This window comes from Acanthaster planci, linkage group LG07, assembly GCF_054643075.1.
Source record: "Acanthaster planci isolate LZ-2023a linkage group LG07, COTS_SCS, whole genome shotgun sequence".
NCBI lineage: Eukaryota > Metazoa > Echinodermata > Asteroidea > Valvatida > Acanthasteridae > Acanthaster > Acanthaster planci.
This window is the reverse complement of record NC_141783.1, coordinates 1269531-1292473: the sequence shown is the minus strand read 5'-3', so window position 1 is coordinate 1292473 and position 22943 is coordinate 1269531. Positions and strand designations below refer to the sequence as shown.

General features: G+C 41.2%; 5 protein-coding genes across 5 annotated transcripts in view; all 5 read left to right on the top strand.

The window, feature by feature from the left end:
- Positions 1-22499, top strand: part of LOC110979743 (uncharacterized) — a 71891-nt gene extending 49392 nt beyond the window's left edge. Inside the window, exons 8-11 of the mRNA XM_087139036.1 lie at positions 18447-18626; positions 18992-19144; positions 19535-19720; positions 19937-22499. Of these exons, the coding sequence (XP_086995162.1) occupies positions 18491-18626; positions 18992-19144; positions 19535-19720; positions 19937-20199 (738 nt within the window). The 5' untranslated portion in view covers positions 18447-18490 and the 3' untranslated portion in view covers positions 20200-22499. The remainder of the gene's footprint in view (positions 1-18446; positions 18627-18991; positions 19145-19534; positions 19721-19936) is intronic.
- LOC147798507 (uncharacterized) lies at positions 846-4088 on the top strand. Its single transcript, XM_087139505.1, has 3 exons — positions 846-1659; positions 2203-2364; positions 3180-4088. The coding sequence occupies exons 1-3, from the start codon at positions 1266-1268 to the stop codon at positions 3497-3499; spliced, it is 876 nt and encodes a 291-aa protein (XP_086995631.1). The 5' UTR covers positions 846-1265; the 3' UTR covers positions 3500-4088.
- Positions 4086-8847, top strand: LOC147798506 (uncharacterized). Its single transcript, XM_087139507.1, has 3 exons — positions 4086-5988; positions 6531-6692; positions 7345-8847. The coding sequence occupies exons 1-3, from the start codon at positions 5595-5597 to the stop codon at positions 7662-7664; spliced, it is 876 nt and encodes a 291-aa protein (XP_086995633.1). The 5' UTR covers positions 4086-5594; the 3' UTR covers positions 7665-8847.
- LOC110979714 (uncharacterized) lies at positions 9957-13990 on the top strand. Its single transcript, XM_022235754.2, has 3 exons — positions 9957-10311; positions 10855-11016; positions 11832-13990. The coding sequence occupies exons 1-3, from the start codon at positions 10038-10040 to the stop codon at positions 12146-12148; spliced, it is 753 nt and encodes a 250-aa protein (XP_022091446.2). The 5' UTR covers positions 9957-10037; the 3' UTR covers positions 12149-13990.
- LOC147798505 (uncharacterized) lies at positions 14274-16431 on the top strand. The gene is made up of 3 exons (XM_087139058.1): positions 14274-14644; positions 15192-15353; positions 16006-16431. The coding sequence occupies exons 1-3, from the start codon at positions 14419-14421 to the stop codon at positions 16323-16325; spliced, it is 708 nt and encodes a 235-aa protein (XP_086995184.1). The 5' UTR covers positions 14274-14418; the 3' UTR covers positions 16326-16431.
- Positions 22500-22943: the final 444 nt, after the last annotated feature.

The following is a 22943-nucleotide window of genomic DNA, read 5'->3' as shown; positions in this document are numbered from 1 at the left end:
ATCCGATCTCCGTGAAGAGCAAAATTTCTTAATTCTATTTTGCAATGCATTTAACTTTGATGTTTATGGCCAGATTAAATGCCTGCTATGAGAAGTTACAAACAAAACCATTTGTTTCTATAGTACACCAGTTCTAACAGTTGTTAGAGAATAGTGAGCTGAGCCTATTGTTCATTTTGTATCTCTCTGTATATGTCTATATTTATTTTTCAACGACTTGAAACTCTGTCTTTTAAAATTATTTTGAAAAATTACAGACAGATAATAATTAGAAACTATCTCCAAGGATGGATTCGCGTCGGGAAGATGTTGATGAATTTTGGACTATCGCCCTGCCTGACGTGTATTACAACACGGTATACTCAGTGTTTGCCCCCGAAGGCTTGTGAAAAAACCTAACAATTGTTTTACCTTTTGTCTGTTCGTTTTGTTTTTAAAACTCTTTCTGTGTTTTGTTGACATAATGCCAAGTCTTCAATTGTCATAATTTGTCTTCAGGAACTATTGTAGTTGTATTGTGAGAGAGTAAGTCTGGACACATTAAATTATAGAAATCATTCATGTTATGGTCGTCAAGCCGTAAGGAGCGTAAGTAACCTCCCTCAACTTTATAGCAGCCACCCTCAACCTCGTCTAAATTTTTTTCTTTTCCTAATTACATAATAAAACATTAACCGTTTTAGTCGGAAAAAACGTCTTTGTAAATCCACAAATGAAAATCTGTTCATGTACAAAATGAATTTCTGTGGGGCATAACATTATTTTGTCATGAAAATTGACATAAGATCCTACGTAAATTTACAAAGAATTTGTAACAGTGCATTTCATGCATTTCATTGGCACTGTTCGATTTCCAGTACAAAACAGTACGAATTATAAGACCAACAGGCAAAACCCCGTGGAGTGATAGTCGCTGATGGAACTTTGCGCTGTTTGACGCCGTGCATAACATAATGATATTGTATTCAACATTGGTCTATCATAACGTGCCCCAAGAGAGGATGAGTAGGCCTACACATTTTGTAACACAAAGAGGAACTTAACGAATTGCTGTGAATACTCTGTCGATCGATATTTTCTGTCCAGTTATTAGCATTCCAGTGCAGTGAAGTTTCTCATGCTGCTGTTCCATTTTATTAATATCAGCCGATGGAAGCCAGCCGTTCAATTTCAGCCAAAAGTAGCCAGGCATTTTTATTGTTCAAATGTTGTTTGTTGGCACCCGTCAAAAAGGCTATAATTTACAGCGAAGTGGATAATGTTCTATGCAATGTATGCATATTGACAGTTTGTTTGAACTCATTAAACGCAACAACCAGCCGTTGTGGCTGCTATGGCAACTAAAAATTGACTTTAGCAAGCACGCACATGTACCGAAATGCGACATTGTACGGAGGTGTGTCGTAGCACAGTTTAAATCCAGTAAGCAAGAAATGAAGAAGATTTGGATAGACATGAATGATCTGCGCTACGTTTGGATCCTAACTTTGGCTCTTGGGCTGGTTTGCTCCTTCTGCTTGCTAGCCGTGCATGGAGAGATGTGTAGTGCTGTGACCAAGGCGTCAGCCGGTGACGATCTTGGCTTGCTCCGCCAGAGGGCTTTCAAGGCTTTCAAAGCACAGTGTCGTGGAAAACCAGGCGATCTCGGCTCTACCACATGTGAGTTATTCTTATTAATAAAACCCTGCACTTTTGCATTTTCTATCGGCAGCGCGTGCATGCTTCACGTTGATATTTTGCGTCTATAAAACCACCTGGCGTACCGCCAATACACAGTGAATGGGCGTGTATGCATGCGCTGTAGATTTTTTGTAATAATCCTACATATTTCCTTTGCTGCAGCACTTGAGCCTTGATACAAAGGCGAATTCTGCTTTTCGAGTTACATAGTTGCTTCACCCTAAAATACAATAGATTGCTCTGCTTCTGCCCCAGCACCAAATTGGTATGACGTGCCTTTGGGAAACCATGCAGCCGTGCCCTAGGGTTGATCAGCACTTGAATAGTATTACACATGTGGCACAAATTGTGGTATTTTATCCAAGCATCAACAAGTCAAAGCATGACATTCCAAATGTCTCGTATTGGGCACCGTACATATCCTTGGTCTAATCAGCATATTGTGTTTTCTAGTTCAACCGCCAAATTCAGAACACGAGTGAATCGTGCAAATTATGACCTTGTCTGGGTATTTCCTTTCAGCTTGTTCATTTGCCTTGGAGCCTTCAGACCCTCCTGGAATCACGTTCATCCTGCAGCCCCTGTACGAGCCTTTTCGTCTAGATTTCCACGTGAAGACCGAGCGCGATGCCATTTTAGTCTTGGCGAAAGAGATGACAGAGGAATCTTCGTTTGCGTGGATAAGTGAGTATCGGTGACAATCACTTGAATTACTTGCACAATTATTTTACCCAAATTTATCCACGCTGTCCCTTTAATTAAATAATTAACCAACTTTTTGAAACAATGGAGGAAATCATTTTCGTCATGAAATAAAAACCAACAAACGCAACAAAGTTTCTAGGACGCACACAGGCTCAATGGGTTGTTTTGTGTCGGTCACCCGTGTCTTGCTCGAAAGCAAGATCTTAATGTCTTGGTAGAATCGTACACAGAATTTTTCAAGCAAAGAGTTGGTGTAGAACGCTATTTGACAGCCAAAAATCGGTCTTTGTTTATAAAACAAATTAAATTGAAGAGGGAAAAGCTAAGTGTGGTTTATGTAAAGCTCTTAGCAGGGTGCTTTAATATCATTAAATGTTCATGTAAGAGTAATACTCGTACCGATAGGTACGAGTGCAAACGGTCCCTGGATTATGGTTTGGGCTGTGGATGGAGATGATATCACGTGTGTGACATGCGCTAGTATGAGAGTAATATGCTTTTTTATTAACCACTCAGCGACCTTTCTGGCCCAAGACAGAGGTATATCAAAGTTATCCAAAGCTATGAAAGCGATGATATTGCAGGATAACATAAAACATATCGATTTTTTGAAGTTTCGTTTTCGAGTAGTGTTGTTGGTGGCAGTCTTAATATTCGCATTGCTGTTTGTGGCCAAGCCTCGTCAAATCGACATCTACTTTTTAATTATGAGAGTTCAAATTTACCCAAGTTTTATTGTGCCGCCTTTTCACATAATCCTCAGTCACGAAATATATTTGATTACAATTCCACAGCCATTGGTGGCTTCCACAGGAACAAGTCAGCCGTAAGAGCCTGCTTTTCGCCCAATTATTCACCAACTTGCGACCAGCTGCTCGGGGGACGATCTGTTTACGACCACAGAGAACTTCTCGTCACTGCCGAAGAAAGCCGCCCCTTCTGGGTCGATTACAAGGACGGCAAAGTGGCCGTGGGAAAAGGAGGACACGATCAGGCTTTCATGGAGTGGAACGCCACAGCATACCACGGCGACATATCAACTCCGGTACACGTCGGTATATCAGCCTGGAGATACGCACCTGGAGAGTGGGTGTTTCACCAGTTCTGTGCCTAAATCAAACGAATTAAGTAAATTTGCCTTTAAACGGTCTGTATTACAAACTGAGATGAGAGGTAGCCAGGATGGTTTTTCAATTTTGTGTTTTCATTTGAAAGAAACCTGGCGCTTACGTGACAAAAAACAACAGCAGAAGCCTCAACATCACCTACAACGTCAGCAACAACATCAGCTACAAGTCAGCAACAACGTCATGAATCAACACGCAAGAAACGCATTTTAAAGTCTGGAACCCAAACGTCAGATCTTTCAAGTGCTTATAATCATAAAAAAAAGGAGAAATTGACTTCTGAGTTTAACATATTTAGCTCATGGTTTCGAGTTCCGGCATCGATGATAAATGCACAAATCGCGATCGTAATTTTCAACGCATAATCAGGAAAAAATCGTGACAAACGCAAAGGCATTTTCTCGTTTAGGTTTCAGGGTCTGCGTTGTATTATCAACAGAACACCAGTTTGTCCGTCGCGTTATACACCTACGTATTACAGTGGAAGAGACATCAAGTTCGCATTACCTTGCAAATACCTTTTTGGTATTGTATTCACGCAGTCCATACATTCTGCGGACTCCGTGATAACAACTATCGGGCATCTGTATGTTGATTTGATTTTGACCAATCAGGTCCACCGTACTTAACGTTACAGTCGACTCCTGTGTCGGCTACCAGCAGCCGTTCCATTATCAACCACTTGCCATGATAAGCTGGCATGCGCGTCTTCAGTCGTCCGCTTGGTGAACGGAGAAGGAAAATAGCGAAAGTTAGTAGATCCTTGTCGATCAAGAGATTCCTTGGTCAACAGCAACCATCGTCAAAAAACTTGTAAAATCTGATCTCCGTGAAGAGCAAAATTTCTTAATTCTATTTTGCAATGCATTTAACTTTGATGTTTATGGCCAGATTAAATGCCTGCTATGAGAAGTTACAAACAAAACCATTTGTTTCTATAGTACACCAGTTCTAACAGTTGTTAGAGAATAGTGAGCTGAACCTATTGTTCATTCCGTATCTCTCTGTATATGTCTATATTTATTTTTCAACGACTTGAAACTCTGTCTTTTAAATTATTTTGAAAAATTACAGACAGATAATAATTAGAAACTATTTCCAAGGATGGATTCGCGTCGGCGATATGTTGATGAATTTTGGACTTTCGCCCTGCCTGACGTATATTACAACACGGTATACTCAGTGTTTGCCCCCGAAGGCTTGTGAAAAAACTAAGAATTGTTTTCCTTTTGTCTGTTCGTTTTGTTTTTGAAATTCTCTCTGTGTTTTGTTGACATAATGCCAAGTCTTCAATTGTCATAATTTGTCGTCAGGAACTATTGTAGTTGTATTGTGAGAGAGTAAGTCTGGACACATTAAATATATAGAAATCATTCATGTTATGGTCGTCAAGCCGTAAGGAGCGTAAGTAACCTCCCTCGACTTTATAGCAGCCACCCTCAACCTCGCCTAAATTGTTTTCTTTTCCTAATTACATACTAAAACATTAACCGTTTTAGTCGGAAAAAACGTCTTTGTAAATCCACAAATGAAAATCTGTTCATGTACAAAATAAATCTCTGTGGGGCATAACATTATTTTGTAATGAGAATCGACATAAGATCCTACGTAAATTTACATAAGAATTTGTAACAGTTCATTTCATGCATTTCATTGGCACTGTTCGATTTCCAGTACAAAACAGTACCAATTATAAGACCAACAGGCAAAACCCCGTGGAGTGATAGTCGCTGATGGAACTTTGCGCTGTTTGACGCCGTGCATAACATAATGATATTGTATTCAACATTGATCTATCATAACGTGTCCCAAGAGAGGATGAGTAGGCCTACACATTTTGTAACACAAAGAGGAACTTAACGAATTGCTGTGAATACTCTGTCGATCGATATTTTCTGTCCAGTTATTAGCATTCCAGTGCAGTGAAGTTTCTCATGCTGCTGTTCCATTTTATTAATATCAGCCGATGGAAGCCAGCCGTTCAATTTCAGCCAACAGTAGCCAGGCATTTTTATTGTTCAAATGTTGTTTGTTGGCACCCGTCAAAAAGGCTATAATTTACAGCGAAGTGGATAATGTTCTATGCAATGTATGCATATTGACAGTTTGTTTGAACTCATTAAACGCAACAACCAGCCGTTGTGGCTGCTATGGCAACTAAAAATTGACTTTAGCAAGCACGCACATTTACCGAAATGCGACATTGTACGGAGGTGTGTCGTAGCACAGTTTAAATCCAGTAAGCAAGAAATGAAGAAGATTTGGATAGACATGAATGATCTGCGCTACGTTTTGATCCTAACTTTGGCTCTTGGGCTGGTTTGCTCCTTCTGCTTGCTAGTCGTGCATGGAGAGATGTGTAGTGCTGTGACCAAGGCGTCAGCCGGTGACGATCTTGGCTTGCTCCGCCAGAGGGCTTTCAAGACTTTCAAAGCACAGTGTCGTGGAAAACCAGGCGATCTCGGCTCTACGACATGTGAGTTATTCTTATTAATAAAACCCTGCACTTTTGCATTTTCTATAGGCAGCGCGTGCATGCTTCACGTTGATATTTTGCGTCTATAAAACCACCTGGCGTACCGCCAATACACAGTGAATGGGCGTGTATGCATGCGCTGTAGATTTTTTGTAATAATCCTACATATTTCCTTCCTGCAGCACTTGAGCCTTGATACAAAGGCGAATTCTGCTTTTCAAGTTATATAGTTGTTTCACCCTAAAATACAATAGATTGCTCCGCTTCTGCCCCAGCACCAAATTGGTATGACGTGCCTTTGGGAAACCATGCAGCCGTGCCCTAGGGTTGATCAGCACCTTAATAATATAATACATGAGGCACAAATTGTGGTATTATATCCATGCATCAACAAGTCAAAGCATGACATTCCAAATGTCTCGTATTGGGCACCGTACATATCCTTGGTCTAATCAGCATATTGTGTTTTCTAATTCAACCGCCAAATTCAGAAGACGAGTGAATCGTGCAAATTATGACCTTGTCTGAATATTTCCTTCCAGCTTGTTCATTTGCCTTGGAGCCTTCAGACCCTCCTGGAATCACGTTCATCCTGCAGCCCCTGTACGAGTCTTTTCGTCTGGATTTCCACGTGAAGACCAGGCGCGACGCCATTTTAGTCTTGGCGGAAGAGAAGACAGAGGAATCTTCGTTTGCGTGGATAAGTGAGTATCGGTGACAATCACTTGAATTTACCGCACAATTATTTATTTTACCCAAATTTATCCACGCTGTCCCTTTAATTAAATAATTACCCAGCTTTTTGAAACAATGGAGGAAATCATTTTCGTCATGAAATAAAGCCAACAAACGCAACAAAGTTTCCAGGACGCACACAGGCTCGATAGGTCGTTTTAGTGTCGGTCGCCCGTGTCTTGCTCGAAAGCAAGATGTCCTGGTAGAATCGTACACAGAATTTTTCAAGCAAAGAGTTGGTGTAGAACGCTATTTGACAGCCAGAAATCGGTCTTTGTTTATAAAACAAATTAAATTGAAGAGGGAAAAGCGAAGTGTAGTTTATGATAAGCTTGGGCGCTTTAATGTCATTAAATGTTCACGTGAGAGTGGTGCCGATAGGTACGAGTACAAACGGTCCCTGGATTATGGTTTGGGCTGTGGATGGAGACTATGATATCACGTGTGTGACATGAGCTAGGATGAGGGTAATATGCTTTTTTATTAATCAGTCAGTGACCATCCTGGCCCAATGCCTGTACAGTTTAGTAGGAAGACAGAGTTCAAATTTACCCAAGTTTTATTGTGCCGCCCTTTCACGTAATCCTCGGTCACGAAATATATTTGATTACAATTCTACAGCCGTTGGTGGCTTCAATATGCACAAGTCAGCCGTAAGAGCCTGCTTTTCGCCCGATTATTCACCAACTTGCGAGCAGCTGCTCGGGGGACGATCGGTTTACGACCACGAGGAACCTCTCGTCACTGCCGAACAAAGCCGCCCCTTCTGGGTCGCTTACAAGGACGGCATAGTGACCGTGGGTAAAGGAGGACACGATCAAGCGTTCATGGAGTGGAACGCCACAGCATACCACGGCGAGATATCAACTCCGGTACACGTCGGTATATTAGCCTGGGAGTATGCACCTGGAGAGTGGGTGTCTCACCAGTTCTGTGCCTAATTCCAACGAAGCAAGTAAATTTACCTTTAAACGGTCGGTATTATAAACTGAGATTAAAAGTAGCCAGGGTGGGTTTTCAATTTCGTGTTTTCATTTGAAAAAAACCTGGCGCTTACGTGACAAAAAACAACAGCAGAAGCCACAACATCACCTGCAACGTCAGCAACAACAGCTACAACGTCAGCAACAACAACAGCTACAACGTCAGCAACAACATCAGCTACAGCGTCAGCAACAACATCAGCTACAATGTTAGCAACAACATCAGCTACTACGTCAGCAACAACGTCAGCTACTACGTCAGCAACAACAACAGCTACAAAGTCAGCAAGAACAGCTATAACGTCAGCAACAACAACAGCTACGACGTCAGCTACAACGTCAGCAGCAACATCATGAATCAACAAACAAGAAACGCATTTTAAAGTCTGGAACTCAAACGTCACATTCTTTAAGTGCTTATAATTATAAAAAAGGAGAAATTGACTTCTGAGTTTAATATATTTAGCTCATGGTTTAGAGTTCCGGCATCGATGAAAAATGCATGAATCGCGATCGTAATTTTCAACGCATAATCAGGAAACAATCGTGACAAACGCAAAGGCATTTTCTCGTTTAGGTTTCAGGGTCTGCATTGTATTATTAACAGAACACCAGTTTGTCCGTCGCGTTATGCACCTAGGAATTACAGTGGAAGAGACATCAAGTTCGCATTATCTTGCAAATACCTTTTTTGGTATTGTATTCACGCAGTCCACTCATTCTGCGGACTCCGTGATTACAACTATCGGGCATCTGTATCTTGATTCGATTTTGACCAATCAGGTCCACCGTACTTAACGTTACAGTCGACTCCTGTGTCGGTAACTCTCATAAGCTGCCATGCGCGTCTTCAGTCGTCCGCTTGGTGAACGGAGAAGGGAAGTAGCGAAAGTTAGTAGATTCTTGTCGATCAAGAGATTCCTTGGTCAACAGCAACCATCGTCAAAAAACTTGTAGAATCTGATCTCCGTGAAGAGCAAAATTTCTTAATTCTATTTTGCAATGCATTTAACTTTGATGTTTATGGCCAGATTAAATGCCTGCTATGAGAAGATACAAGCAAGACCATTTGTTTCTATAGTACACCAGTTCTAACAGATGTTAGAGAATAGTGAGCTGAACCTATTGTTTATTCTCTATCTCTCTATATATGTGTTTTTTTTAAATTACAGATTATAAATAGAAACTCTTCCCAAGGTTGGATTCGCGTCGGGGACGGAGATGTTGATGAATTTTGGACTTTCGCCCTGCCTGACGTGTATTACAACACTGTATACTCAGTGTGTGCCCCCCGAAGGCTTGTGAAAAAACTAACAATTGTTTTACCTTTTGTCTGTTCGTTTTGTTTCTAAAACTCTTTCTGTGTTTTGTTGACATAATGCCAAGTCTTCAATTGTCATAATTTTTCGTCGGGAACTATTGTAATTGTATTGCGAGAGAGTTAAAGTCTTTACACATTAAATATATAGAAATCCTTCATGTTATGGTCGTCAAGCCGTAAAGAGCGTAAGTAACCTCCCTCAACTTTATAGCAGCCACCCTCAACCTCGTCTAAATTGTTTTCTTTTCCTAATTACATACTAAAACATTAACCGTTTTAGTCGGAAAAAACGTCTTTGTAAATCCACAAATGAAAATCTGTTCATGTACAAAATGAATTTCTGTGGGGCATAACATTATTTTGTAATGAGAATTGACATAAGATCCTATGTAAATTTACATAAGAATTTGTAACAGTGCATTTTATGCATTTCATTGGCACTGTTCGATTTCCAGTACAAAACTGTACGAATTATAAGACCAACAGGCAAAACCCCGTGGAGTGATAGTCGCTGATGGAACTTTGCGCTGTTTGACGCCATGCATAACATAATGATATTGTATTCAGCATTCAAGGTCTATCATGACTTGTCCCTAGAGAGGACGTGTAGGCCTACACATTTTTATAAAACGAAGAGGACCTTAATTAAATGCTGTGAATACTCTGTCGATTGATATTTCCTGTCCAGTTATTAGCATTACATCGCGGTGAAGTTTCCCATGCTGCTGTTTCATTTGATTAATATCAGCCGATGGAAGCCACCCGTTCAATTTCAGCCGACCGTAGCCAGGCATTTTCATTGTTCAAATTTTGTTTGTCGGCACCCGTCAAAAAGTCTATAAATTACAGCGAAGTGGATAATGTTCTATGCAATGTATGCTCATTTATAGTTTGTTTATTATTTAGTGGCTCTTCGAGCAGAGCTCATTAAACGCAACAACCAGCCGTTGTGGCTGCTATGGCAACTAAAAATTGACTCTAGCAAGCACGCACATGTACCGAAATGCGACATGGTACGGAGGTGTGTCGTCTCACAGTGTAAATCCAGTAAGCAAGAAGTGAAGACGAGTTGGATAGACATGAAAGATCTGCGTTACGTTTTGATCCTGACTTTGGCTCTTGGGCTGGCTTGCTCCTTCTCCTTGCTAGCTGTGCATGGAGAGATGTGTAGTGCTGTGACCAAGGCGTCAGCCGGTGACGATCTTGGCTCGCTCCGCCAGAGGGCTTTCACGGCTTTCCAAGCACAGTGCCGTGGAAAACCAGGCGATCTCGGTTCTACCACATGTGAGTCATTCTTATTAATAAAACCCTGCACTTTTGCATTTTCTATCGACAGCGCGTGCATACTTCACGTTGATATTTTACGTCTATAAAAACCTCCTGGCGCACCATCACTGCACAGTGAATGGACGCGTATGCATGCGCTGTAGATTTTTTGTAATGATCCTACATATTTCCTTCCTGCAGCACTTGAGCCTTGATACAAAGAAGAATTCTGCTTTTCAAGTTGTATAGTTGTTTCACCCTAAAATACAATAGATTGCTCCGCTTCTGCCACATCATCAAATTGGTATGACGTGCCTTTGGGAAACCATGCAGCCGTGCCCTAGGGTTGATCAGCACTTCAACAGTATTACACATGTGGCACAAATTGTGGTATTATATCCAAGCATCAACAAGTCAAAGCATGACATTCCAAATGTCTCGAATTGGGCACCGTACATATCCTTGGTCTAATCAGCGTATTGTGTTTTCTAATTCAACCGCCAAATTCAGAAAACGAGTGAATCGTGCAAATTATGACCTTGTCTGAATATTTCCTTCCAGCTTGTTCATTTGCCTTGGAGCCTTCAGACCCTCCTGGAATCACGTTCATCCTGCAGCCCCTGTACGAGCCTTTTCGTCTGGATTTCCACGTGAAGACCAGGCGCGACGCCATTTTAGTCTTGGCGGAAGAAAAGACAGAAGAATCTTCGTTTGCGTGGATAAGTGAGTATCGGTAACAATCACTTGAATTACTTGCACAATTATTTTACCCAAATTTATCCACGCTGTCCCTTTAATTAAGTAATTACCCAGCTTTTTGAAACAATGGAGGAAATCATTTTCCTCATGAAATAAAACCAACAAACGCAACAAAGTTTCCAGGACGCACACAGGCTCAATGGGTCGTTTTGTGTCGGTCGCCCGTGTCTTGCTCGAAAGCAAGATCTTAATGTCTTGGTAGAATCGTACACAGAATTTTTCAAGCAAAGAGTTCGTGTAGAACGCTATTTGACAGCCAGAAATCGGTCTTTGTTTATAAAACAAATTAAATTGAAGAGGGAAAAGCTAAGTGCGGTTTATGAAAAGCTCTTAGCGGGGCGCTTTAATATCAATAAATGTTTACGTAAGAGTAGTACTCGTACCGATAGATACGAGTACAAACAGTCCCTGGATTATGGTTTGGGCTGTGGATGGAAACTATGATATCACGTGTGTGACATGCGCTAGGATGAGGGTAATATGCTTTTTTATTAACCTGTCAGCGACCGTCCTGGCCCAAGACAGAGGTATATCAAAGTTATCCAAAGCTATGAAAGCGATGACATTGCAGGATAACATAAAACATGTCGATATTTTGAAGTTTCCTTTTCGAGTAGTGTTGTTGGTGGCAGTCTAAATATTCGCATTGCTGTTTGTGTCCAAGACTCGTCAAATCGACATCTACTTTTCAATTGTGAGAGTTCAAATTTACCCGTTTTATTGTGCCGCCCTTTCACGTAATCCTCAGTCACGAAATATATTTGATTACAATTCCACAGCCATTGGTAGCTTCGACATGCACAGGTCAGCCGTAAGAGCCTGCTTTTTGCTGGATTCACCTACTTGCCATGAGTTACTCGGGGGACGATCGGTTTACGACCACGAGGAACTTCTCGTCACTGCCAAAGAAAGCCGCCCCTTCTGGGTCGCTTACAAGGACGGCATAGTGACCGTGGGTAAAGGAGGACACGACCAGGCTTTCTTGGAGGGGAACGCCACAGCATACCACGGCGAGATATCAACTCCGGTACACGTCGGTATATCAGCCTGGGAGTTTGCACCTGGAGAGTGGGTGTTTCACCAGTTCTGTGCCTAATTCAAACGAAGCAAGTAAATTTGCCTTTAAACGGTCTGTATTACAAACTGAGATGAGAGGTAGCCAGGATGGTTTTTCAATTTTGTGTTTTCATTTGAAAGAAACCTGGCGCTTACGTGACAAAAAACAACAGCAGAAGCCTCAACATCACCTACAACGTCAGCAACAACAACACCTACAACGTCAGCAACAACAACACCTACAACGTCAGCTACAAGTCAGCAACAACGTCATGAATCAACACGCAAGAAACGCATGTTAAAGTCTGGAACCCAGACGTCAGATTCTTGAAGTGCTTATAATCATAAAAAAGGAGAAATTGACTTCTGAGTTTAACATATTTAGCTCATGGTTTCGAGTTCCGGCATCGATGATAAATGCACAAATCGCGATCGTAATTTTCAACGCATAATCAGGAAAAAATCGTGACAAACGCAAAGGCATTTTCTCGTTTAGGTTTCAGGGTCTGCGTTGTATTATTAACAGAACACCAGTTTGTCCGTCGCGTTATACACCTACGTATTATAGTAGAAGAGACATCAAGTTCGCATTACCTTGCAAATACCTTTTTTGGTATTGTATTCACGCAGTCCATACATTCTGCGGACTCCGTGATAACAACTATCGGGCATCTGTATCTTGATTCGATTTTGGCCAATCAGGTCCACCGTACTTAACGTTACAGTCGACTCCTGTGTCGGTTACTCTCATAAGCTGGCATGCGCGTCTTCAGTCGTCCGCTTGGCGAACGTAGAACGGAAATAGCGAAAGTTAGTAGATTCTTGTCGATCAAGAGATTCCTTGGTCAACAGTAACCATCGTCCAAAACTATTAGAATCCGATCTCCGTGAAGAGTAAAATTTCTGAATTCTATTTTGCAATGCATTTAACTTTGATGTTTATGGCCAGATTAAATGCCTGCTATGAGAAGATACAAGCAAGACCATTGGTTTCTATAGTACAACAGTTCTAACAGATGTAAGAGAATAGTGAGCTGAACCTATTTTTCATTTTGTAGCTCTCTGTATATGTCTATATTTATTTTTCAACCACTTGAAACTCTGTCTTTCAAAATTATTTTGAAAAATTACAGACAGATAATAATTAGAAACTATTTCTAAGGATGGATTCGCGTCGGGAAGATGTTGATGAATTTTGGATTTTCGCCCTGCCTGACGTATATTACAACACTGTATACTCAGTGTTTGCCCCCAAAGGCTTGTGAAAAAAAAACTAAGAATTTTTTACCTTTTGTCTGTTCGTTTTGTTTTTAAAATTCTCTCTCTGTTTTTGTTGACATAATGCCAAGTCTTCAATTGTCATAATTTGTCGTCAGGAACTATTGTAGTTGTATTGTGAGAGAGTAAGTCTTGACACATTAAATATATAGAAATCCTTCATGTTATGGTCGTCACGCAGTAAAGAGCGTAAGTAACCTCCCTCAACTTTATAGCAGTCACCCTCAAACTCGTCTAAATTGTTTTCTTTTCCTAATTACATAATAAAACATTAACCGTTTTAATAGGGAAAAAAGTCTCTGTAAATACACAAAAAATAATCTGTTCATGTGCAAAATGAATCTCTGTGGGGCATAACATTATTTTGTAATGAGAATTGACATAAGATCCTACGTAAATTTACATAAGAATTTGTAGCAGTGCATTTCATGCATTTGTTTGGCACTGTTCGATTTCCAGTACAAAACAGTACGAATTATAAGACCAACAGGCAAAACCCCGTGGAGTGATAGTCGCTGATGGAACTTTGCGCTGTTTGACGCCGTGCATAACATAATATTGTATTCAACGTTGGTCTATCATAACGTGCCCCAAGAGAGGATGAGTAGGCCTACACATTTTGTAACACGAAGAGGAACTTAACGAATTGCTGTAAATACTCCGTCGATCGATATTTTCTGTCCAGTTCTTAGCATTCCAGCGCAGTGAATATTTTTATGCTGCTGTTCCATTTGATTAATATCAGCCAATGGAAGCCACTCGTTCAATTTCAGCCGACGGTAGCCAGGCATTTTCATTGCTCAAATGTTGTTTGTCGGCGCCCGTCAAAAAGTCTATAATTTACAGCGAAGTGGTTAATGTCCTATGCAATGTATGCATATTGACAGTTTGTTTGAACTCATTAAACGCAACAACCAGCCGTTGTGGCTGCTATGGCAACTAAAAATTGACTTTAGCAAGCACGCACATGTACCGAAATGCGACATTGTACGGAGGTGTGTCGTAGCACAGTTTAAATCCAGTAAGCAAGAAATGAAGAAGATTTGGATAGACATGAATGATCTGCGCTACGTTTTGATCCTAACTTTGGCTCTTGGGCTGGTTTGCTCCTTCTGCTTGCTAGCCGTGCATGGAGAGATGTGTAGTGCTGTGACCAAGGCGTCAGCCGGTGACGATCTTGGCTTGCTCCGCCAGAGGGCTTTCAAGGCTTTCAAAGCACAGTGTCGTGGAAAACCAGGCGATCTCGGCTCTACGACATGTGAGTTATTCTTATTAATAAAACCCTGCACTTTTGCATTTTCTATCGGCAGCGCGTGCATGCTTCACGTTGATATTTTGCGTCTATAAAACCACCTCAGTGGCGTACCGCCAATACACAGTGAATGGGCGTGTATGCATGCGCTGTAGATTTTTTGTAATAATCCTACATATTTCCTTTGCTGCAGCACTTGAGCCTTGATACAAAGGCGAATTCTGCTTTTCGAGTTACATAGTTGCTTCACCCTAAAATACAATAGATTGCTCCGCTTCTGCCCCAGCACCAAATTGGTATGACGTGCCTTTGGGAAACCATGCAGCCGTGCCCTAGGGTTGATCAGCACCTTAATAATATAATACATGAGGCACAAATTGTGGTATTATATCCAAGCATCAACAAGTCAAAGCATGCCATTCCAAATGTCTCGTATTGGGCACCGTACATATCCTTGGTCCAATCAGCGTATTGTGTTTTCTAATTCAACCGCCAAATTCAGAAGACGAGTGAATCGTGCAAATTATGACCTTGTCTGAATATTTCCTTCCAGCTTGTTCATTTGCCTTGGAGCCTTCAAACCCACCTGGAATCACGTTCATCCTGCAGCCCCTGTACGAGTCTTTTCGTCTGGATTTCCACGTGAAGACCAGGCGCGACGCCATTTTAGTCTTGGCGGAAGAGAAGACAGAGGAATCTTCGTTTGCGTGGATAAGTGAGTATCGGTGACAATCACTTGAATTTACCGCACAATTATTTATTTTACCCAAATTTATCCACGCTGTCCCTTTAATTAAATAATTACCCAGCTTTTTGAAACAATGGAGGAAATCATTTTCGTCATGAAATAAAGCCAACAAACGCAACAAAGTTTCCAGGACGCACACAGGCTCGATAGGTCGTTTTAGTGTCGGTCGCCCGTGTCTTGCTCGAAAGCAAGATGTCCTGGTAGAATCGTACACAGAATTTTTCAAGCAAAGAGTTGGTGTAGAACGCTATTTGACAGCCAGAAATCGGTCTTTGTTTATAAAACAAATTAAATTGAAGAGGGAAAAGCGAAGTGTGGTTTATGATAAGCTTGGGCGCTTTAATGTCATTAAATGTTCACGTGAGAGTGGTGCCGATAGGTACGAGTACAAACGGTCCCTGGATTATGGTTTGGGCTGTGGATGGAGACTATGATATCACGTGTGTGACATGCGCTAGGATGAGGGTAATGTGTTTTTTTATTAATCAGTCAGTGACCATCCTGGCCCAATGCCTGTACAGTTTAGTAGGAAGACAGAGTTCAAATTTACCCAAGTTTTATTGTGCCGCCCTTTCACGTAATCCTCGGTCACGAAATATATTTGATTACAATTCTACAGCCGTTGGTGGCTTCAATATGCACAAGTCAGCCGTAAGAGCCTGCTTTTTGCCCGATTATTCACCAACTTGCGAGCAGCTGCTCGGGGGACGATCAGTTTACGACCACGAGGAACTTCTCGTCACTGCCGAAGAAAGCCGCCCCTTCTGGGTCGCTTACAAGGACGGCATAGTGACCGTGGGTAAAGGAGGACACGACCAGGCTTTCTTGGAGTGGAACGCCACAGCATACCACGGCGAGATATCAACTCCGGTACACGTCGGTATATCAGCCTGGGAGTATGCACCTGGAGAGTGGGTGTTTCACCAGTTCTGTGCCTAATTCCAACGAAGCAAGTAAATTTACCTTTAAACGGTCGGTATTATAAACTGAGATTAAAAGTAGCCAGGGTGGGTTTTCAATTTCGTGTTTTCATTTGAAAGAAACCTGGCGCTTACGTGACAAAAAACAACAGCAGAAGCCGCAACATCACCTGCAACGTCAGCAACAACAACAGCTACAGCGTCAGCAACAACAGCTTCATCGTCAGCAACAACATCAGCTCCAACATCAGCAACAACAACAGCTACAACGTCAGCAACAACAACAGCTACAACGTCAGCAACAACAACAGCTACAACGTCAGCAACAACAGCTACAACATCAGCGACAACAACAGCTACAGCGTCAGCAACAACAACAGCTACAACGTCAGCAACAACAGCTTCAACGTCAGCAACAACATCAGCTACAACATCAGCAACAACAACAGCTACAACGTCAGCAACAACATCAGCTACAATGTTAGCAACAACAACAGCTACTACGTCAGCAACAACAACAGCTACAAAGTCAGCAAGAACAGCTATAACGTCAGCAACAACATCAGCTACTACGTCAGCAACAACAACAGCTACAAAGTCAGCAACAAAGTCAGCTACTACGTCAGCAACAACAACAGCTACAAAGTCAGCAAGAACAGCTATAACGTCAGCAACAACATCAGCTACTACGTCAGCAACAACAACAGCTACAAAGTCAGCAACAAAGTCAGCTACTACGTCAGCAACAACAACAGCTACAAAGTCAGCAAGAACAGCTATAAAGTCAGCAACAACAACAGCTACGACGTCAGCTACAACGTCAGCAGCAACATCATGAATCAACACACAAGAAACGCATTTTAAAGTCTGGAACTCAAACGTCACATTCTTTAAGTGCTTATAATTATAAAAAAGGAGAAATTGACTTCTGAGTTTAATATATTTAGCTCATGGTTTCGAGTTCCGGCATCGATGAAAAATGCATAAATCGCGATCGTAATTTTCAACGCATAATCAGGAAAAAATCGTGAGAAACACAAAGGCATTTTCTCGTTTAGGTTTCAGGGTCTGCGTTGTATTATTAACAGAACACCAGTTTGTCCGTAGCGTTATGCACCTACGTATTACAGTGGAAGAGACATCAAGTTCGCATTACCTTGCAAATACCTTTTTTGGTATTGTATTCACGCAGTCCATACATTCGGAGGACTCCGTGATAACAACTATCGGGCATCTGCATCTTGATTTGATTTTGACCAATCAGGTCCACCATACTTAACGTTACAGTCGACTCCTGTGTCGGCTACCAGCAGCCGTTCCATTATCAACCACTGGCTCTGAAAAGCTGGCATGCGCGTCTTCAGTCGTCCGCGTGGTGAATGTAGAACGGAAATAGCAAACGTTAGTAGAACCTTATCGATCAAGAGATTCCTTGGTCAATAGTATCTATCGTTACAAAACTTTTAGAATCCGATCTCCGTGAAGAGTAAAATTTTTTAATTCTATTTTGCAATGCATTTAACTTTGATGTTTATGGCCAGATTAAATGCCTGCTATGAGAAGATACAAGCAAGACCATTTGTTTCTATAGTACACCAGTTCTAACAGATGTTAGAGAATAGTGAGCTGAACCTATTGCTTATTCCCTATCTCTCTATATATGTGTTTTTTGAAAATTACAGACAGATAATAAATAGAAACTCTTCCCAAGGATGGATTCGCGTCGGGGACGGAGATGTTGATGAATTTTGGATTTTCACCCTGCCTGACTTGTATCACAACACTGTATACTCAGTGTGTGCCCCCCCTGAAGGCTTGTGAAAAAAAACTAACAATTGTTTTACCTTCTGTTTGTGCGTTCAGTTTTTATTTTTCTTTTGTTTTTAAAACTCTCTCTGTGTTTTGTTGACATAATGCCAAGTCTTCAATTATCGTAATTCTCGTCAGGAGCTATTGCAGGCATGGTAGGCTTATCATAAACATTATGGTTGACATAAATTCAGAAATTCCTCGCTGTTAGAGTGAATTGTCCTCGATCGCGGTGCATCAAACAAAGACGACTGCTTATACATACCAACAGACGTGACTTGTTTATACAAGATTATTATAGTCAATTCTCTTGTCAAAATTGTCACCATAGTTTCGATGGCGTCACGTTGATTTACCACTGGCCGCACCCTCCTGATGATTTTCATGCTTGTCGACGTTGTCCAAGGAGCCATTCGGCAAGGAAGCGCTGGTTCTGCGGCAGTTTCAGGCAAGATGGAACCGACCCCGTCTGTTCTGTTGCTATTCCTTACTGCTTTGTTTAATTCACAAGGTAAGACGGGTCCAAATTGAATTGTGTTCGCGTTTGTGTAGAATGTCGCGGATTCGGCAAAAGCAGTATTTGTTTAAATGATTCACATTACAAATGTTGAATGTGATAAATTGAGGAGCGCCACCGAATTGGCAATTTTTGTAAGAGCAGCATTTTAAAAGGTGTGTAGTAAAGTCCTTTTGGGCAGGCAAAGTGGTGACTAGAGTTCACCCAAACTCTGTAAATTTGAAACGTTTTAAATGAAAATTGGCAATTGAACTTCCTGTGTGTACGCAAGGTACGTAATACTCGGCTGGTTAATGAGGCACCCAGATTGGTCTTTGACTTTGTTCTTCTATGTTTATCCTTTTCACCATAAACTGCAGCAAATGTTACTTTCGCTGAGAGTAAAATGAGGACACTGCATTTCGGTGATGTATCCCCGGCTGGTCCTGATGACACGTTCGACAGGCGTGTCTGGTTGAAAGCAGCCATGCCAAAGAGAGAGGATCGGTGCATCAAGATGGCTGAGCACAAAGGTAGGAACTTACAATTTACAAAGTTCTCAATTGGAAGTCTATAAGAAATAAAAGTGTGAAATAACAGAATGCTCTCGCAAGAAAGGGTGGATTTTTAAAAAGCAGCCCAAAGGATTTCTCTGCACCTGCAAAGAGTTTTTGCTTAATAGTGTTTTTTTTAATCTTCCTCCTCTTCTCATCGAAAGACAAGCAGGATGAGGAATGATTCTGGGTAACTGAAATCGTAGATAAACAACAGGTTCGAAAAATGATAATGACAGATCGCCTGCATCATAAGTCTGTAGAAGATCGAAATAGTTATGAGCTTGTAAGAATGCAAGTATTTACTTTCGTCTGGTTAGTTAATCTTGACAAATTTCTCATCCTACTGGTTACATTTTGTTGTTTAAGAACCGGAACCAAGTGGAAACACGGTGTGCGGGGTGATGTTTGAGCAGTCTGGCCCGATATGGCATCCCGCTGCAGGTCATTTTGACTCGCCCGTCCAACGACTGGAGTTCAGTGTTCAACCAGTTAATGGTGATAAGGTCATCGTGCATCTGTATGATGTGAACAGTAATGACCTCTACCGAATCGGTAAGTTTGTCTGCAATTTGTCCATTTATTAGAGGCTCAAAATATGCAGCAAAACGAACGAAGACCTAGATGTTTTTCTTGTAAAGTCTTACAAATAAAGATGGAACAATAAATGGAAATGTCACGAGACTGTCGCATCGGGGGTATTTTGCGCTTGTGCTACGCAGAAAAGTTGAGGCTGTTTTTAAATCACAAGTTTCAAATTCTATCAAACAGTACTCGCCCAGCAGTACTGTACCATCAGCCGTCGGTACGAACCGTTGGACTCTGCAATGACCAAGGGACTTGACCTTCGCGGTGTTAGTCGTTTCTGGCTGGCCCATACGGACACCGAGGTGCAGGTAGGCCAGGCTGGCGGCAGTGCGCCCATTGTGCGTATACCCGATGCAGATCCCTCCCAGCATGCCATTCGACGCATTAAGTTTTTGATCTCGGCTTACAAGGAGTGGCATATCTACGCGCCCTGCCTTGATGACTAAACTGGTAATAGCAGACACGAGACGCGCCTCTCGTCAAGATACAAAAGATGAATTTCCAATTTTTCTTTGTGTGATTGGCCTGGTGTTCAAAACCCAAACTTGAATTCAAACCTAACCACCACCGCCGAAAAGAGTTAACTACATTGAATATAAAATACTTATATACCAGGAAACAAAGGACGACGGAAAAGCATAAACAAAGTAGCAAAACACCCTGACAAGCACTCCACTGGACAACCGGCCAAACTAAAATCTTTACTGTGGTTTTGGAAGTGTAGTGTTAAAACAGTTAGTGAATTGAACATGATATGTAACTAGATCAGAATATATAAAATATTTAAAGAGCATTGTAAAAAGAGGCAAATTGATTTCAACTCCAACGGCGTCACCTTGAGCTCACCTGTTTACTTGATATTACTGTTGGCGTGGTTAATGTTACCATTCGGATTTTTTGTGCGTGAAAAACTGGACCTGTACGAACGGTTGGAAAAGGCCAAAATAGCCAGGACAGACACCGCAATATGACTGGGTCAAACCAAGGCAGGGTAAAAAGCGCATTTATCGCATACATTTGATCAATTTCTGGCTCATTTTAACCTATAAACAAAAAGTTCATGTTGCCCACTATTTTGGCACAACCCAGTTCACTGGGTGTACTATGCACCCTCACTTGTTAATTCTATAACCCAGACAATTTTTAATGCGGTGATCATTGTGCAGTGGAATAATTCTGTCCTGGAAATTTGGGAGGGGGAATGGCGAAAGGCAGAGGGATGACTTGCCCGGCCATGGAAATTTGAAAAGCGAGGGGGTGACATCATATACACTGTACGGAGGATGGTGTGCATGATAAAGATACCACACTTATATAGCGCCCTCATCCAAAAAGGCTGTAAGGCGCTCTACAATATAAAACAATAAAAATAGTACATATATTAATATGTTCAGAATACAAATACAGTCAAAATAATACATTAAAAAAATACGTGCATATCTGTAATGTGTATGAAATTGATGCAGAATCCTACATCGGAATGGCATATTAACATTTGCTTTATCTTTTCATTGATATTGCAAACATTGTAGTCGTCTGGAAATCCTGTACTTTAAATCCGCTTTATTATTTTTTGGCTCATCACAAAAAGTGGTGGGGATGATTCAACAGTGTGTGTCTGCCGCTCGGAAGCCAGGGAATGTGCAACTGGTTATCGCTGGTATAGTGGCAAGGAACATGGGGGCTTCCATGTACGTTCTTTGAGGGTTAAGTTTTGGATAACTGAGCTGAAGTCTTTCTATTTATAAAGGAACATTCGTTTCCGTGAAATGGAAAATTATTTCTGTTAATTTTGCAAAACTTCCCATTGTATCCGGCTTTGTAACCCATCTTGCAATTTTTGCAGCTGTTCAAAAATCAAAATCTCACGAGTTTTTCCGTGTGTTCCTGTAAGACCCTGACAAGGAGGTGGTGCGTGATCCTGTTCCGAGAACAGTGTTCTTGGGTCGTGTTCCCGCCGTTGGAGATCAAGAACAAGAAATCTGTGTCAAGAACAGGCTGCCCGAACTCGACTGACATGTTCAAAATAATGATATTAATATTGTGTAAGTTGTAGACGGAAACCTAGTAACAATGCGGTTATAAATATTGTGACCATACTTAAAGTTAGAAAAACTTGTGCTCTTTGCTAAATCATTATCATTAAAAATAAGGTGCGTTTGAAGTTATCCTCTCTCTTATAGGCAAATATAAAGTTACCAATTAATAGCTTTTCAGAAAAGAAATCTGTCTGTTTTTATAAAACCTGTGTCATTGAGATTATTTTGGCATCAAACTCGTGTAAGGGTTGCTCTATCTTGACTCACTTTCCAAAAATTTCCGGAAAATGTGCAGATACCTGGACTTCGGTATTCATAACCTTATTCCTCTCAATCTCTCTTCTTAAAATAGGAAGCACGTTCACTCGTTCCCAACCACCCTTACCAGACACAGGAAAGGGAAACTACACGACGAACGTTCGTCGACTCACTGGACATTTGAACAACACGTTTCCACAGAAATTCCGCGTGCGCATGGCACATGCTCACTGAATGGACATATAGGTGTTGATTGGGACAGCAATGAGCGTATTTCCTTCTCAAGATTTTGCGCACTTTTTTTTCAGAAAGTCATTAACGCCGGCTTCCTGGCCTGCAGGGTCGGAGGGGGACGAGTACGAATTATATTCAATAATATGTTGCAATATTTATTATTCTATAAATCTATACCTGTTGATAAAAATTGAAACGCAAACCTGTGTCATAGCTGGAAGTTACAATAAAAAAATCACTCGAAAATACTTATGAATTGTTTCCAACTAGTCATTTCATTGTTTGGTATTTCCGAAAGGGGTTTTGATAAGGTGATAAAGGTGAATCAGAGCCTAGTTGTGCACAGCCAAGATACCCAACTTGAAAATCCTGAGTTGAGGTTTGAAAGTACTAGTGTAGCTGCAAAAATAATTGTTGGGACATAATTTTCCTGGAATTTTATTCTCTATATAGCTTCTTCAGTGTAGGAAAACTGTTTGACATCTTTAGTGGGTTACATTTTTTGAAAAGTGCACATTTTATGGAGAAATATTTAGAATTACTCATGCTCTCTTGACAATGAGGACTGACGCTGTTACTGTGAAGTCATTCGGTAAGGCAGTAGGCTGTGTGCCGATAAATATGTTATTATGTTGTATATTTTTATGTAATTACAAAAA